This window comes from Filicampus tigris, chromosome 18 (assembly GCF_054856515.1).
Source record: "Filicampus tigris isolate MCC_2025a chromosome 18, RoL_Ftig_1.0, whole genome shotgun sequence".
Taxonomy (NCBI): Eukaryota; Metazoa; Chordata; class Actinopteri; order Syngnathiformes; family Syngnathidae; genus Filicampus; species Filicampus tigris.
The window spans coordinates 13,048,604-13,066,881 of NC_141234.1; the positions used below are offsets into that span (position 1 = coordinate 13,048,604).

Consider the following 18,278-nt stretch of genomic DNA (forward strand, 5'->3'; position numbering starts at 1 on the left):
TGCACGGAGTTGCCTCACCCCTGGTTCATCTGACAATTTGGTAACAGAAAGTAGCCTGCACTGGCCATAAAAACGGGAGTAATGTTATTTTCGTCCCGGGGCAATAGTCTAGTAGTTCATTGTGCTTGTGAATTTGGTAGACGTGCTACACCTCACTGGGCATTACTTCCACGCCCCCCGGCGCAAATTTGATGAGAAAAAGTAGACTCAATTTTAGACTAACCAAAAGGAGATCTATTGTTGATCTTTTGTTGCCCCTCGTTTTTTGGGAACATGTTGCAGGCATCAAATTCAAAGGAAGAGACTATTTCACCCCTGAAAAACAATAATGTTCATCAGTTTGAACATTATATATCTTTTTAGTGTATTCAATTGAATATAGGTTAAAAAGGAATTGTTATATTCTGTTTTTATTCATACACATACATACCAATGTCCCAACTTTGATGGAATTGGGATTTGTAGAACATGCACATTGTTACACAAGCATTAGTAGATGTCTTCTGAAATCAAAGCCTGACAAAGTCATGTTAATTACAGGCGGGTGCCCAACAACAGCTAAGCCAATGGCTGACCGTTCCTGTGACCCACCATGCACCAAGCCACGTTCCTTTTGTACAGAGGTGAGTTTAACAACAAACAAGAAAATGCGTAAGAGTTGATGCTCTACAGAAGTGCTGTAGAATTAATCAAAATGTAGGAAATTTGAGTCCATTCTTTTTTTTTTTTAATAATTCACATGTCCTGTTTATCCGATTGTATATACTGTCCCTCTATATAAACAAACACACTATCAAACTAACCTAATAAACACTGTGCAAATGTTTACTCTCAATTGAGACAAACCCTAACCCTAACCCTGGAAAACTCGCGGTAGCCCCTGCTAACCTTAGGAATGGTCCAATCAAGTTGTGGTCCATTGTTATGTGATAACTGGACCTTCTCTTGTGTCAGTCGGGTGTTTGTGGCTGCGAGGAGGGCTATACCGAAGTGATGACCTCTGACGGCCTACTAGACCAGTGCACTGTTATCCCAGTGCTGGAGATCCCCACTGCCAGTGACAACAAAGCAGACGTCAAGACCATACGAGCCTTCAACCCTACCCAGCCGGCAGTCAGCTCACCTGGCAGGGTGGGACGCACTTGGTTTCTGCAGCCATTTGGTCCAGGTAAACACCCCTCCGCAGATCTTTCTTGAAATGTAAATTCCAACAAATATGTTTTTTAATTATTTTTATCAGAGGCGGGCATTTCAACACATTTTGCTTGTCCGTTGTTCATCATCTGTCAGCGGCCAGTGTACCTATCCGTCATTCGTCAGTCTGTCATTTTTAGTGACAAACCGAATTGTAGTCGTCGGTTTGTCAGTCTGTCAGTTAAGTCTGTCAGTTAGTCTGTCATAAGTCCGTCAGTCCAGTCCGTCCCCACACCCTAAAAAAAGAAAATGTCAGCGAAACGTCAGTGATGGGACGCGGTTAGTGGGGTTTCCTCTGACGGACGAAAATCCACTTCCATAAGTGCTTAGTCTGTCATTTGTAAAAAAGTGTCCTATTATTCGTCCGTCGTCAGCAAAACGGGCGTCCGTCTGTGATGGTCCGTCAGTCAGACAGAATGCCCACCTCTGATCATTATCATAACTAAATGGTACACTAGATAAGAATGTTTTTGATTTTAGGAATTTTTAAAATTCAAAACAAGTACAGACCTTTTCACCATGGCGTCACACGTATTTCCGGGTGGCAAAATGCAGAGCTTTCTTCGATGGCACCCCTAGTAAAGAAATCCTTACATGACAATTTGACCAATCAGAGCGATTAAGAAAGCATGACAAATTGCTTGAGTGGCGATTTCAGTCTTCTCTACCGTCGTTTGAACGTGTGAAGTGTCAGTTGGATAGTAGATGTTATGGTATACAGACCTGTGAGAAAATGCCTTTCATAAACCCAATGATGGAGTTTTTGTTCCCGGTGTGTCTCTTTTCACTCTAAAACAGTTGGGTTAAAAATAACACAATGTTGGGTCAGAAATGGACCGATCCACAACTTGGGTCAATTTGACCCAACTTTCTTTGTTGTTCTTGTAGAAAACAACCCCAAAAATGGGTAGTTTTGTAAAAAATGACCCCAACAAATGGGCTGTTTTGCACAAAACAATGCTTGAAAGTAGGTCAAATTGACCCAATTTGTGTATCTGTCCATTTTTGACCCAAAATTGTTTTATTTTTAACCCAACTGTTTTTAGAGTGTAGAAGTGGCTACCACGCCACCAGGCACTGGCGATATGTTCTTCATTTTTATTTACGACATCCACTTTATTTATTTTCTTTAAACAAATAATTTATTCTCTTAGGGTTTGCTCTCGGCAAAGCAGCACAAAAACACACAAAATGTCAAAACAAGGAAATACAGATACAAGTCAGACTTAATATAATTGGTCATATTACCTGGCAGTCAGAAACAACTGTAAACCGCTGTCACTAAATTGTTATGTTATGTTGCACGGCAGGTATCTAATGACCTGATGACCCATTGTGGAGAGCTCTACTGCCCCCATGTGATCAAAGAATGAAGTATTCTATAACAAAAGTAAACTGATATACAGTACCTTATAGCAGTGATTCTCAACCAGTGTGCCGTGGAAAATTATCCAATGTCAATTATTTTGACAAAAATGTATTATTTTCTTATATTTTTTGTGTTCATTTATGTATATCAACCACGTATAGTAACAATGAAATGCTCTTCCGCTTGATGACTGAAGGTACATAATTAACCTTTATATCCCATTTTTGTGGATCGTTTTGCTAAGTGGCGTTCCGTGAATTTTTTTTTTCTGATGTGAAATATGTGCCTTGGCTGAATAAAAGTTGAGAAACACTGCCTTATAAGACAGCATATTGTCACTCACAATGTTTCATTGCAGATGGAAAGCTCAAGACCTGGGTGTATGGAGTAGCAGCAGGAGTGTTTGTTCTTCTCGTCTTTATAATGTCAATGACTTACTTAGCATGGTAATGTACCAACACTTGTGTGATCATGTTGTGCACCTCCGGTTACATTTTCATTCACATTAACATCCTCACCAGTGATTTAATGGAGATCAGAATAACATGCACTAAAGAGAAAAAATGAGGGTATAATAGAGCTTTGCAAAACTGAAAAGTATTTACCAGTAGGCTACTTTCTTGTTCGTGGAGTTTAGGAATGGGCAGACTCGACACTATACTTTACTTTTTTAGGGTGGAGATAATAGTATTATCACCAATAGTAGAAGGTAGGTTCTCCTATACACATTTTCGTCCAAATTTGATTCAAACTTAATGGGGTTCACACCCCTCCACAAAGGAGTTCTGGAATTGGCTGTGTAGTTTTTACAAGATCCTGTTCGTAAATCAACTAACAAATGGTAATCAAAATGAGGCCTAGTCGTTTGGCCTTGGTGGATGTATCAAATGTTCTAGCAATGAAATTAAAAGCACACAATAAGGTAGTACTCTAAGGGCCGTCATTCCCCAAAATGTATAGGAGGACTTAAACTGGTTTTAACCTGACTAGAACCCTGCAATAATTATTCATGGTTATACAGCCATGTAATGGCAACTTTTATAAAAACAATTTACTTTGTCGATTATTGTGCTAGGCAGTTTGATCTCCATTACATCACTGTCCATATTTAACTCAGTTGTTTTGGTTTTGCGGTATTCTTGTTTCCATGATCATTCCATCTTTCATTTTATGTTTTTTTTTCTTTCCTTTCTCCACCTTCACCCTTCACATTCTCTGTTCAGTCGTTATGGTTTTTGCCTTTGCCATGAGCCAAACTCCAAGTCCCCTGCAGATGGGGTGTACTGGATGGACCCAAACAGCTACACAGTGCCTTACATCTGCCCTACCTGCCAGAACCTAGAACAGCAAGAGCTCTGCCAACTCCAGAAGCAGCTGCAATATGCAGTCCAACAACCTCCTCAACCATCACAACATCCACAGCAGCATTCAATACAATGCTCCACACCTCACTTTGAAACTCTAATCACTTAATCAGGGCCATCTCTGTTACTCACTGGCTGACTTTCATTCATGCCCTCATTCCCTGTGGTGCATCTTGAAATCATTTCATTTTCATCACTTCCTGGAGGTGAGCTTCCAGCATCGACATCATTTTGACTTTGATTTGTAGAAGTCACACGATATTTACAGACTTCACATAATAAGCAGCTTAATCAGTCTTTGATGACTCTAATGGAAAGACCAGAGAATTTATATTGGATTTATTTCTAATAAAAAAGTTACCTTGTGTATTATAGGGGATATAAAGTGTGTCCTCGGGAAGTGCTGCCCTTAAAGGCATAATCTGCAATTTTTTTTAACATCCCTCAAAATATTACATAACTACAGTAGGTACTCATTACAACTTCTAAAACTATCACACCCCTATGCATGCATGAGTTAGGCAGAGGTGGGCGTTTTACCAAATTTTACTGGTCCGTCATTCGTCATCCGTCAGCGGCCAGGGTACCCGTCCGTCATTTGTCTGTCGTCGTTTTTCGTAACGAACTGAATTGTAATCATCGGTCCGTCAATCTGTCAGTCAGTCAATCATTTAAGTCTGTCAGTTAGTCCATCAGAAGTCTGAAAAAACGTCAGAAAAAAACGGGATTACACTGACAGACGAAAACCCACTTCGGCCATTTGTCCGTCCATCTATTTTAAAAGGGGTCGCGTCATTCATCATTCGTCAGCAAAATGGATGCCCACCTCAGGGGTTAAGCTAACTTGATTTAATCATATCGTCGCTGTTCTGTGAAACACACGTATGTCCAATTTTAGAACTATTTTTAATTTTCACATTAATGCAATGTCTGTAACGCGGAAGCATCAGGTGAAAATAAGAAAAAGGAAAAAAATGGACATAAGTGTCCTTCACAGGACAGCGACAATATTTTAAATCACTAAATCCAACTATTATCTTTTAAAGCTGGTGTATAATCAAAACGATTTTAGAGCTGTTTAGAGTTCGTTGAGTATAATTGGCCAAAATGTTTGCTTTTTCTTTTTTGTCTTGCAGCAAGAAGCCAAAGAAACCACAGCGACGACAGATGAACAACAGACTGAAGCCACTGACGCTGGCTTATGATGGAGACGCTGACATGTAGGAGTATTTCTGATTACCATGCTGATCTACAGACATTTGCCTCTGCATGGAAAGCGTTGAAAGCAAACCTCAAAATGTCACAAATCTAAATCCAAGCTCATTCGCAGCTTTCTCTTCCTTGATGGTCTTCTTGTTTTTGTTTCACAAAAGCCTTTATGACTTTATTTAACTTCCTACGTCTGGAAGTTTGCCTTTCTCTGCTGTATTTTAATTAAAGTTGCTCACAGACCGATTTTTCCTGGTAAGCACAAATCTTCAGTTGCACTTTTGTTCATTTTGTCACAGCTGAGTGGACTATGTATGGGCCAGGAAGAGAAACTTAACACGAATTTCACAGCAACTATCTCTTCTGCCTGCCTCTCCCTTTTATTGTTTTTTTTTCAGGCATCATTTTGCACTATATTAGTGCAACAAGTTCGACTCATCTCTCTCAAGACAAGCTGGTGTGCGTTTTTTGGGCAAAGACCTAACAATGTTTTTTGAATGCCTATGATGGGATACTGTAAATAATTGTTTTTCTCTCTGAACATACCTTTCTAACATGTACAGGTACTCTTCCCAAGATTTGTGTGTTAAGTGAATGTCAAATGGTTTTGACTTGTGGCTTATACTTATGAGTTTAACATTGGATTATTGATACACTTAAAGCAACACTGCGTCACATGTCAGTTTTTGTTGATTATGGCGGCTCCATGTGGACAAAAGCGGTCGTGTTTTGACAAAAGTCAACCACATTTCCCATGCACGCCAGGGCGTAGTGTCGTGAAATCCTGAGCTCTCGCTGGCCTGCAAGTTGGGACTGAATTACAGTTCTATTTCCAGTGGATGTGTGTAAGATGAATAGCGATGAGGTAATTAATCTAATTTTGTTCAAACAATACTTTTTCTTTTTTCTTTGTTTTGGGGCTTCTGCCATGATACCAGTGATAGCACGTAGACGTTCGAATCGACTTCCGTCCTTATAGCGAAAGGAGGAAGTGAATATGCCGTACAGCAATTCATGACTTTTGTAAGTTGGTTTTTTTTGTGTGCCAGGGTTGCTCCCATCCTCCTCAAAGTTGCTTAGTGCCAGTAAAAACGATACAGACCCCCCAGGGCATGACAAAAGTCCCATTCAACTACTTGTAAGTCAACGTTTCATCAAAAGAGTTGTGAAAACATTTTACTAAGGTCAAATTCTTGCCCAGTGCTGCTTTAAGTGTCTGATTCAAACCACACGGTATAGAGTCATAGAATAATATCAACTATTCTGCTATGAAATTGGAGGTTGAAAGGGGGACCAAATTCTTCAAAAGTTTAAGACCTGTCTTCAGATAAGTGATTTGAATCTTAATTGCATTTAAATCCAAAATCAATAGACAATTATCATATTTCCTTTTGTCTCCATGCATATTTTCATTGGATGTCATAGGATGCCTTGAATATTCTGGTTTGGTCTGACTGTCTATTTAAATGTTTTCACTCGTGAATCTAATAAGGTTGTTTGGCAAGCATTTGTTTGAGTCCTTTGGCCCCTCGACCATTGGCGTAATTGTTTTCCAACATTACAGGCCTAAAATGCCTTGTTTTAATATCGGCCTCATTTAACTTCAATTTTGGATGCTTCAGCATAAACACGAGTAAATGTCCCCACAAGACTTTGTATTTTATGAGAAAGTCTTCAGTAAGGCTAGGCAGGTTCGACTCTTCACATCTTCATGATATAGTATAAATCGGGGAGGTTAATTCATAAATAAATGTATCCATGTACCTCACTTGAAACCGTTTTCTTGTTTGATACTGTACCATAATGGGTGAGCTTCAAGATAACAGTTGCAGATGTACTGCAGTTCATAGGAAATCCCAACAGTCAACTCTCAAGCATTGACATTCACTTATGAAAGGATATGAAATGTATGCATCTGTCAGTGCACTTGAAAGTACAGAAAGTATACAGTGTATTCATTCGCAAACATATAATTGCCTGACTGTCCAATATTATGTGAAGCTATTTGCCAGTAAGTTAATGGAATGTTTGATTTATATTTCGTTTAATATGATTTGTAAATAAGCTGAAAAATACTTTTTAAATTATTCATGTATCATATATTTCTTTCACTTTTGTACTGAAAAGTTGAGCAAAAAAAAGAAAAGCTGAGTGAATGTGGGTATACAATTGATGAATTGATAACGTGAAAAACTAAGTTGCAGATGAACTCTGTCCTTTCCTACTGTTTGTATGTATTTGACTAATTGCTGATAATAAAGAGAAATATGATTATTTCTGGTTTGATGCTATGGGCGTGTGAATGTCTCCATGATGAATTGGCCTGCTACTAGCTGCTAGTGTCTTTTTAGCATTAGCAGCTAATTGGCTTACAGACCGGCATTGGGTCGACCCAATACTCAAATCAAATCCAATTTTATTCATAAAGCACTTTCTATACATTAAAAATGCAACACAAAGCGCTGTACATTAGAATAGTGTTAAAATCGTTACAGTAACCCTCAATGTGTTTCCATGTTTTTGCTAGCATATTAACTGCCACTTTAATTCACAGGTCATTTCCAGGTTATTTTAAATTCAATTTCAGCAGTAAAAAGAGACATTTGACTCCGCTAAAGCATTTTGTTAAGACAACCACAAGTAAAATGCTCATAATTTGCTATCTCTTGCCAAAATATAGGTCTAAATCTCCTACGCCATTAGCAACAAAAGAGCTTGCACTTCTCCAGGCAGACGTTGTACAAAAGGCTCTAAGACATTGTATTGTTGTAGTGGTGTAAATATTGTATTTTACATTGATCACACCTTTGCCTGGTATAGCCGTCCCTCGCCGTGTCATGTGATGGTGTACGTGTATGTGATGATGCCGTTTTTTCCTGCACATCAGCAGTAAGGTAGTGCGGAAGAGAGAGCAGGATCACAAAGTTGTGTTCTACAAGGTCGATAGAGACGTTGCAGAGTTCATGACTCAAAAAAACTCATCTGTCTAGCACCTTTATTATCATCTGTAATCCATCCCTTACAACAGGAGTAAAGAACCCCAACTCAGCAACAAACCTGCCTCCTGTATTCTGACCGATACACCATCCTGTACCCTGTATACACCCAAATTGATCCAGCGAAATAGCCTCCCCAACAGGCGTGAAGACAACACCATTTCATAATTTCCTTCAGGTGGTGTTTACTTACACAGTGAATTGAGTTCTTGCTGTGTAATATATACAGATTGGAAGTGCTTTAAAACGACAAGGGCGGATGGGTCTGGAGGATGATTATTTTTATGAATAAGAACAGAGGGACGATGACGGGAAGGTGCCTACGTCGCGGACGGAGGACGTACTGGCAAAATAGCATAAAGGTACCATCTCTGACTATATAGCAAACTGGACAGAATCATTTGGTAAGTGTTCTTCCAACATTCTACAACAGGACTGATCCCAATGCTGCAGCAAATGAAAAAGGGCTTGCAACTGTAAAACCCAAATGTCTGGAAACAGAAGCTTTCCTCTCTCATTGGTTCCTGGGAAAATCACCACACCCAAGAATTGATTTTTCTTCTCTGTGTTTACTTAATACCCTAACAATGAATGATGGGAAAATCCATTTTCTGTACTGCTTATCTACACAAGGAGTCAGTGAAACAGCAAAAAAATAAAAAAATCATACCGTCGCTGTCATGTGAAAAACACTTATCTCCATTTTTTTAATTGTCTTATTTTTACATGAATCATGTTTCCGCGTTACAGACATTGCATTAAAGTGAAAATTAAAAACGTTTTCAAAATTGGATATATGTGTTTTTTGCACAATATGTATTTTTGTAACATACCACTACTGTATCTCCGAAAAACATCTATCTTACATGGTTTCTAAAGCTTAGGCAAGTTAAATTTAAGATATTGTAAATTCCATTTGAAATGAAATGTAAGACCAACTTCGTCCCAGTGTCCCATGTTGTCCTAAGTTGGTACAGCACATAAATGCAGTGCATCTTCTTTAAAAAGTCCAGACTAAAATGACATCACTATTTTGTTGGTTCCACTTCCAAGATTTTAAAATATTATGAGTCATTCTGTAAATTATTTTTAAAATGTTTTTAGAGATTTGAAGCTATTTACAATGAAAAAAAACAAAACCTTAAAGCAACACTGTGTCATGTCAGTTTTTTTATTATGGCGGCGCCATGTGGACAAAAGTGGTAGCATTTTGACAAAATTCAACCACATTTACCTTGCGCACAAGCGCGTAGTGTCGTGAAATCCTGAGCTCTCGCTGGCCTCCAAGTTGGACTGAATTACATTTCTATATCCAGTGGCTGTGTGAAAGATGAATAGCAATGAGGCAATGAATCTTACACAATACTTTTGTTTTTTTGACTGTTTTTGGCTTCTGCCATGACACCAGTAATAGCGCGTAGATGTTCGAATCGACTTCCGTCCTTATAGCGAAAGGAAAGCAATTCAGGACATTTTGTATGTTTTTTTTTTTTGTGTGTGGCAGGGTTACTCCCATCTTCCTCAAAGTTGCTTAGTGCCAATAAAAACGGTAGTGCCGCTTAAGATTTGAATGATGCCCAGGCAGAAAGGCTTGCCATGACATTCAACCAAAACTGTTAAAATGCCCTGTGTGCATCTTCATAGTTTTGTTTTGCATATCCTGTCTCCCATTTTTGAGAGTGAATTTGGTTCGTCAATACTACTCATCCTTTCTCTCCAAATTGTCACGGTCTGGAGAGCACACGGTATGCTCACTAATTTGACAGTATATTTATAGGATTAGAAATGCGATACTGCCTATTAACTGATTATTTGCTTATTAAGTCTGAAACACAGGAACACACTGAATAAAGTTGACAAAGGTATAGCAAAAGCCAAAATAAATGATCAGGCTTTTTTTTTCTGTGCTAACTGAAATGCTTAAACTTGTTGCTGTGATGTCCATGGCAAAGGTTGGCGGTCGGGCGAAGCGGAGGTCTCATCAGCAGGCACCATTCCATTCCAGACAACGGCACGTTGTGACTTTCATACGAGTGAGTGATTGCTAAGCCAATCAACAGAGGGGTAACACGGGCGTGATCCGGGGTCGATACATAAGTTGAAAGTGTCCATAATCAGCTTTTAAATTAAAAGTACCTGTATATACGTTTATCTTGTACTGCCCCCAGGTGGCCAAGGCGTCACACAGAGCAACCATGGCCATTCAATTGATGGTTATGACAAAAACTATGTAATACTTTTAAAATCAATTCAATTTTCACATTAACCTATATTTTTATTAAGTACAATATTATGGAGGGAATTTCCCCCATCAAAACACACATCACAGCAATTTTTATTGCTCTTTAGGGAAGCATATAAACGGCTAATGGCACTTCTATTTCACTAGAAAAAGATTTGAGATGTGAGCATTTTGAGTTAAAGTGTTTTTTTTCCCAGAATATGTTCTATTCAGGCCCACTAGTTGAAACAAGGCATTCTGATAAATATTGCGTTTGTGGAATAAGAACTAACCCACCAGTTTTAAGCCATCTCAGGGGGCGGCCATTTTGTCACTTCTGTCGACTGCAAATGACATCTCAGCAGGTAACGACCGATCACAGCCCACCTCTTCACTGAAGCTGAGCCATGATTGGTTATATGAGCTCTGAGCATCTGGGATGTCATTTTCAGTCGCCAGAAATGACAAAATGGCCACCACCTGAGTTGGCTAATACGGGTGGATTTTGGTGCTTAACTCATTCCACAAACCTATAATCAGTAATGTATGATAATATTAATCAGAATTCCATATTTAGATGAGTGAAGGCGCATGGGACATATTGTAAAGAATTTTGGGGAGTGGTCCACTTTAAGAGCATGGTCACAAAATGATTTAAACTTCTGTCTTGACACCATTGTAGTGAAATTTTTCACCTTGTGCTTTTTTTTTTAATCTTGACTCGCAAATGTACAGTGAGGAAAATAGGTATGTGAACACCCTGCTATATTGCAAGTTCTCCCACTTACAAATCATGGAGGGGTCTGAAATTTTCATCATTGATCCATGTCCACTGTGAGAGATAATCTAAAAAGAAAAATCCAGAAATCACAATGTATGATTTTTTCACAATATATTTGTGTGATACAGCTGCAAATTTAAACGCCTGCCTATCAGCTAGAGTTCTGACCCACAAAGACCTGTTAGTCTACCTTTAATCCACCTCCACTCCATGTATCATCTTGAATCAGATCCACCTGTGTGAGGTCGTTTGCTGCATAAAGACACCTGTCCACCGCATACAATCAGTAAGACTCAAACTTGTAACATGGCCCAGACCAAAGAGCTGTCCAAAGACACCAGAAACAAAATTGTACAACTCCACAAGGTTGGAAAGGGCTACGGAGAAATTGCCGAGCATTTGGGTGAAAAAGGGTCCACTGTTGGAGCAATCATAAGCTAAACCTGACAGTCAAGCTCAATTGGAGTGGAGCACCATGCAAAATATCACCTCGTGGGGTCTCAATGATCCTAAGAAAGGTGAGTCATCAGCCCAGAACCACATGACAGTGGTCAATGACCTGAAAAGACCTGGGACCTCCGTTTCCGAGGTGACTGTTGGTAATACACTAAGATGTCATGGTTTAAAATCATGCACGGCACGGAAGGCTCCCCTCAGTACCATCCCAAGAACACCATCCCTACTGTGAAGCATGGGGGTGGTAGCATCATGCTTTGGGGGTGTTTTTCTGCACATCGGACAGGACGACTGCAGTGTATTAAGGAGAGGATGACTGCGGCCATGTATTGTGAGATTTTGGGGAACAACCTCTTTTCCTCAGTCAGAGCATTGAAGATTGATCGTGGCTGGGTCTTTCAAAATGACAATGACCCGTAGCACACAGCCAGGAAAACCAAAGAGTGGCTGCGTTAAGAAGCATATCAAGATTCTAGCGTGGCCTAGCCAGTCTCCAGACCTAAACCCAATAGAAAATCTTTGGAGGGAGCTGAAACTTTTTCAGCGACAGCCCAGAAACCTGTCTGATCTAGAAACGATCTGTGTGGAGGAGTGTGCCAAAAGCACTCCTGTAGTGTGTGCAAACCTGGTGAACAACTACAGGAAACGGTTGACCTCTGTAATTGGAAACAAAGGCTACTGTACCAAATATTAAGGGGATCAGAGAGCCGACACGGTCTATTTTTCAGTAACAAGCTCAATGTATTTTTTTTTTTTCATCAGGAGACTGATTAGCTTGCATTTTAACTTTTATCAATTTGTGTTGGAGGAATCAGTACAAAACCTACGTGTTCAGGAACACCTCCAATTTGACCAGACCCCCTCCCATCCGTCCATGCCTTGTGTGATGTCACAATAGGGACCGATTACGTTGTCATTCAAAATCATTGTAAATAACGTCGCTAATATTGTCAAAATAATGGGGATCAATCGGCCCCAATACATGTGGACATCCCTACTTAGGCCCACTTCAACCTCTGAAAGCATGACAAAATGATTAGCCTTTCCATGTCTGACCAAAAGAGCAAGAAATGAGCAGCCTACATGCAGCTGAGGTGCACCTGTCACATACGTCATTTCATGTCATAAGTCACCAAGATACTCAAACACATTGCGTTCCGAGAAGCTTTTTCGTTAGCTGAATTGCTCATAGGTTGTTATAGATTACATTTAAAGTGTTAGCTTGGACTTACTTTTTCTCCGAGATCCACCCCTACGTCGCCTATCCGAAAATGAGGTGCGTTAAATGGCCATACTCGGCTGAAGGGACGGCCTCGCTGGAAGTCTGGTGCTCTTACCAGCTTTGATATTTCGACAAGCCGACCTCCGGGGCTTGTATTTTCCGAAATTGCCGCACACGGGCCGGCCTACTCGAACGCCGAGGGCTGGCCGGACAGAATTTAAGCGTTTGCCGCAACGAGACCTCATCTGTAAGCAAACACAGTGCTCCTCGCTCACTGACCAGTCATGGCAACTGAAGGTGGACAGGGAGCTTCTTGGCTGCCTAGATGGAAACGGAGCCCAATATACAGTATGTCTGTCCAAAGTTTATACATCCATCCATTTTCTCGAATTGGCCACTTATTAGCGAACACATGGCGCACCGGTGATGTCGAGCGGCTATTGGCGGACCGGTGTCGGCGTAAAGCTAACTCCTAATCGAGTGCAGCTTGTCGGAGACACGAATCCTCATGTATGGATGGTAAGAAATAGATCTTCTGCTAACTTTGACTGTTAGCAATCGAAAGCTAATTCTGCTTCGACTAGCCGCGGGAGCCACAGCCATGGCTGCTTAACTGCTATGGAAAAGTAAAGTGTTTGCATCGCTATTGTCTGAAAACTACCATCAATTGTCACTAAAATTCATATGCACATTACTGGTATTGTCCACTCTGACCGGTAATTAAAAAAAAAAAAAAAAGAAGATAGAAAAAAATTATCAGCACAATATGTTTGACAACAGAAAGTGACAAACCAAAGCAAGGAACAACACGGATCAAGCCTCCCCGCGATGACGTTGACAGCCTGAGATGGAGAACAAAAAAAAACAAAAAAACACACCCCAAAAGTGGGTGGGCCAATTTACGGCTTTAGCCATCACAAAAAAGCCCATAAATCACTACAGATTCTTTTAGAGGGGTGAATTTTAGTGCTGACAATTTTTTTATACAGACCTATTATATAAGTGTTGATGTTCAGCCCAATCAAGTGGCTCTTTAACACTGGTTTTCTCAGGTGTTCAAATGCTGATTTGCAGCTGTATCAGACAAATTGTGAAAAAAAAATCATACATTGTGATTTCTGGATTTTTCTTTTTAGATTATCTCTCACGGTAGACATGCATCTACGATGAAAATTTTAGACCCCTCCATGCTTTCTAAGTGGGAGAACTTGCAATATAGCAGGGTGTTCAAATACTTATTTTCCTCACTGTACTTCAAGGTTCATTCTTTCTGGCTGTGGTGGCTATTCTAGTCACTACTACCGTTTATGCGTTATCAGTTTAATACTCGCCTGGCTAGCTGCAAACTGATGGGTTGAGAAAACATTGTCAGGGCAAAAATCTGACTATATTGGAGTTTCAGGCATTCTAAAGAACTACTATTTGTATACAAGCCATCAAAAAAGTGAATCGCCTTAATATGGTTAATCATAAAACATACCAGGTTTAGGACATCTTTAGACATCACAAACTCTGTATTGCTTTAGACACAATGGGGGGGTAAGGACAAGTCACGGACGACTCCTTATTCTATCAATATATACAGTCTGCAATGAATGCAAGCCAATGTATTTCAAACATTTGAACAAATGTGTGTATTTTCAACTCACCAAATAGCCGCACCGGGGATTCCGAACATTTGAGGCACACACGTACATTTTAGTGTCGTCCACTTTGTGGAGGGTCCGAATATAATTATGACAATCGGTCTGCATCTAGAGCCATCATGCAGCAGAGTCAAAACTCAAACAGATCAAGCTGTAAAAGTATGTCTAAATACTACTTCTATGCTGCACAAACATAGCCCTCAGACTTTACACAAACCTGCGCATCTAGATATGATCGGCAATACTCAGCAGTGGTCGGCCAGGTAACCTCTATCCACACAAACAAAAACAAATTGTCTTGTCAAAGTGTCAAAACATCAAATGCACCCGTTTTGTTCTCTCTGGTCAAGTCAGTAAGTAACTAAGTGCAAATGCCTATTTTCTGTAAGTTGATTTTTCATGTACTACTTACTTAGGTACTACGCAATTTACACTTCAATAATGAGTCAATTCAAATATATTGCATATAAAAATAACTTGGAAGTTATTTTTTGAAGTACTTGAAAAGTAAAAAATGTCAGACTTAAAACAGGCTGAATTCATTGTTTACAATCATGCTATTGTTTACAATCATGCTAACAGTAGGTTTGGTTGTATTTCACGTTTTAAATGTAAATTTTATTTGGATGTATTGTAAATCACTTTTACAGTCGATGTTTTAGTAACACTCCATTATGTTTAGGGTGCAATTCTGGGATAGTAAGATAAACTGTCAGCATGAGATTGTGGGTGTGTGTCCACTATGACAGACACCTCGAAAGCCAGACCTTCTGTTTGTTTGGTTGTTTTTCACCGGGTGTGGTGGTCTCTTGCAAATAAAATCAGATGCACAAGATGGGGTCGAAGAAGGGAGATTTTTTTTTTTTTTTTTTTAATAATTGACTAATCTCAGTTTATCCTGACATTTGTAAAAATCTGACACAAACAAAAAAATACATATATTTTGTTTACCTACAAAAATGATTTTGTGGTGCACCAGTAAAAATAACAACACCACCTTCTTCCTTGGTTCAAAACCTCTTCCTCTATTCTGAAAAGACACATACTTACATACTGTGTATAACATGTTATTAGGTAATTGTCCTTTTTTTGTTAACTTTGTTTTTGTTTTTTATTGTTATTTTGTTCTGCTCATCCAGGACCTACTGTCACTTCAGTCCTGACTATTCTGGCTGTGTCCAGTCATTTTTTTTTCTTCTTCTGTATACAAGTGCTTTTTTTTTGGGCGGTTATCAAACTGGTATTTTAAAAGATTAACAGTAAAAAAATTCCCACTTTTGTACCATTCAATCATTATTCAAGTACGTTACATTTCAGAATGTATACTACTAATACTAATCTTTACACACATCTTACACAAGAATACAGTCGCATCTAATGTAAACAAAAAACGTTGCACTCACATCAGTCATCTTGACAGAGACGTTATGTCCAGGGCAAAAATAACATCTCTGGCTCCCACCATCAGCACTCCCAGATTCTCCATAATTAGCATGGCGTTGTAGTTGGAAATCCCATCCTCGCTGAATCTTTCAAGATCTGAACAGACAGTACGTAACATTTCCATTAGCAATTTCTGTTGGGCTTTTATTCTCACCTAAGTACAGCTGTGGCTATATAACGCACGTGAGGGGAACCTACAGGCCAAGGGCCATAGGCAGACACCTTGAATGGGAAGTAATAAATGACAAATACTTTGTCAATGAACTTAAAAGTGGAAGTGAACGCAAACGTTTTCTGTACGATAAGCCGGTCTATGCAGGCCTACTAGTCGAAACATGGCATTCGGATTCGTGTTGCGTTTGTGGAATCTGACTTAAACAGGAACATCCATCCATTTTTGTCCATCACAGGTGGTGGCCGTTATGCTACTTGTTGTCGACTGAAAATGACATCACAGTTGCTCAGGGCTCAGGCATTGACCAAGCATGGCTCAGCTTGAGAAAACAGGTGAGCCGATTAGTTGTTACCTGAGGCCTGAGCAACTGTGATGTCATTTTCAGATGACAGAAGTGACAAAATGACCGCCCCTTGTGATGGCTGAAAACGTGAGGATTTTACTGCTTAACTCACACTCCACAAACGCACTATTAATTATGTTAATTTATATATATATTTATATTAATCATGTTAGATGATAGTGAACGCGCAAATAATTTTTGTGGAGTTGACTTTCGCTTTAAGGTTTTATTCTGGTAGGTGCACATTAGTAATTTACTGACAACTCAGCCTACAGTGACATTAATAAATAGAATATAAAGAATGAACAGTTTGCTTCAATTCAATTGACATTGTGTTGCTGGTTCTGGTGTGTGCGCATTGGCCACCTGGGGGCACCATAATACAGAGATACAAATTTGCAGTACAGTGTACGAGCGATTTGCCACCTGCAGATTTTGCATATCTCTTTCATTTTGTTCAGTTTTTTCCCCTAGTATTTTCAATTTTGGGGGAAAGGTTTTTCCGCCTATTTTCCCTGTTATTAATAGAAAACTAATTTTGAATATTATCGCTTTTTTGAAGAATTTTATTGGGTGAATTTTTTTATGTATTTCAATAGGTCTCAATTATACACCTAGTTTCACTATGGCACTGTGATGTCATTTTCAGTCGACAGATGTGACAAAATGGCAAAATTGGTTCAACCTGTGCGGCTGTTGACACTATGAAGAAAGATGTAAGTCAAAGGACCAATTTGTTTTTACCTATTCCTACTCATTTTCAAGATGTAACTTGTGTTATTTTTTTCAAATCCATTTTTTTTATTGTTTGTATTCACTCCAAAAAAGAAATCAATACTGAACATGTAAACTGTAACACGTGGCTTTGTTTGTGTCAAGTGGTAATTAATCTAGTGGGCGACTATTGCGTGGTTTCAAAGTCATGATATTATATAGTCACCAAATTTCAGTAAAGCAAAAAATTGTCCAAATGACCGCCAATATCTCCAAAAACTATTGTTGATACAGTACTTTCTATTACTTTTTCAAAATAGGCTAGTTACTTTTTTTCAACCTCTGCTGCTGGCGACGCTATGAAGAAAGATCTAAGTTAAGATCAAATATGTATTACATAATATAGTATGAATATAATATTACAAGTCAAAGTGATAGGTTTTTACTTAGTCCTACTGCTTTTGAACACGTTACCTGTGCCATTTTAAAAAAAAAATCTCACAATGCCTTTATTTGACAACATGTGGCGAAATAATTTCCCACTTGGATATACCATCAAAGTGGTAAATTATATCAAAGGTATGACAAAAAATGCTTGAAAAAAAATGTTCCGAAGTACATCACAGTCTGCATTATTTTACTTTAGGCTTATAATCAATACAACACTTCAATTTTTACAGTCTTTTTTTACCTCAGTATGTAGGCTACCTTTACACGAGTGAGGATACTTTTGCCACCAATAACCTTGTTTAAAACCTGAAACATTTAAACCAATAATTCTCATAATTTACACGACAACTGATCACAACAAATTATAGAGTACCAAGACTTACCGGATACAGAATAATGTTTCGTGGTACAACAGGCTGAGGGTTCACAAAACGAGGCAGAGAGAATCAGTCCGCAGACAATCCTCAGCATTGACACAGGAGACATCTTTAAGCGTCATTGGTTGCTCCTCAGTCTCCTGGAAGTAGATAGACAGTATGACAAGCGAGCAGAAGCTTTAATAAGGCCCCCTTTAATTTCTTTATCCTAGCATCCAATCAGTATTAATGATGTCGCACTATAAAGTAAATCTTTGAAATGCTTTCATCAATGACTGCAGTTTACATGGAGCATTTTGTGTACCATGGAGAGATGAT

The 18,278-nt window shown here is 39.1% G+C and overlaps 1 protein-coding gene and 1 pseudogene across 1 annotated transcript in view; one reads left to right on the forward strand and one right to left on the reverse strand.

Moving 5' to 3' along the window:
- thsd7aa (thrombospondin, type I, domain containing 7Aa) overlaps nt 1–7,410 on the forward strand; it is an 87,207-nt gene extending 79,797 nt beyond the window's left edge. The window contains exons 25-28 of the mRNA XM_086014346.1: nt 541–623; nt 955–1,168; nt 2,922–3,009; nt 5,064–7,410. Of these exons, the coding sequence (XP_085870472.1) occupies nt 541–623; nt 955–1,168; nt 2,922–3,009; nt 5,064–5,151 (473 nt within the window). The 3' untranslated portion in view covers nt 5,152–7,410. The remainder of the gene's footprint in view (nt 1–540; nt 624–954; nt 1,169–2,921; nt 3,010–5,063) is intronic.
- A 7,042-nt stretch (nt 7,411–14,452) lies between these two features.
- On the reverse strand, nt 14,453–18,069 carry LOC147132616 (semaphorin-4E-like; annotated as a pseudogene).
- Nucleotides 18,070–18,278: the final 209 nt, after the last annotated feature.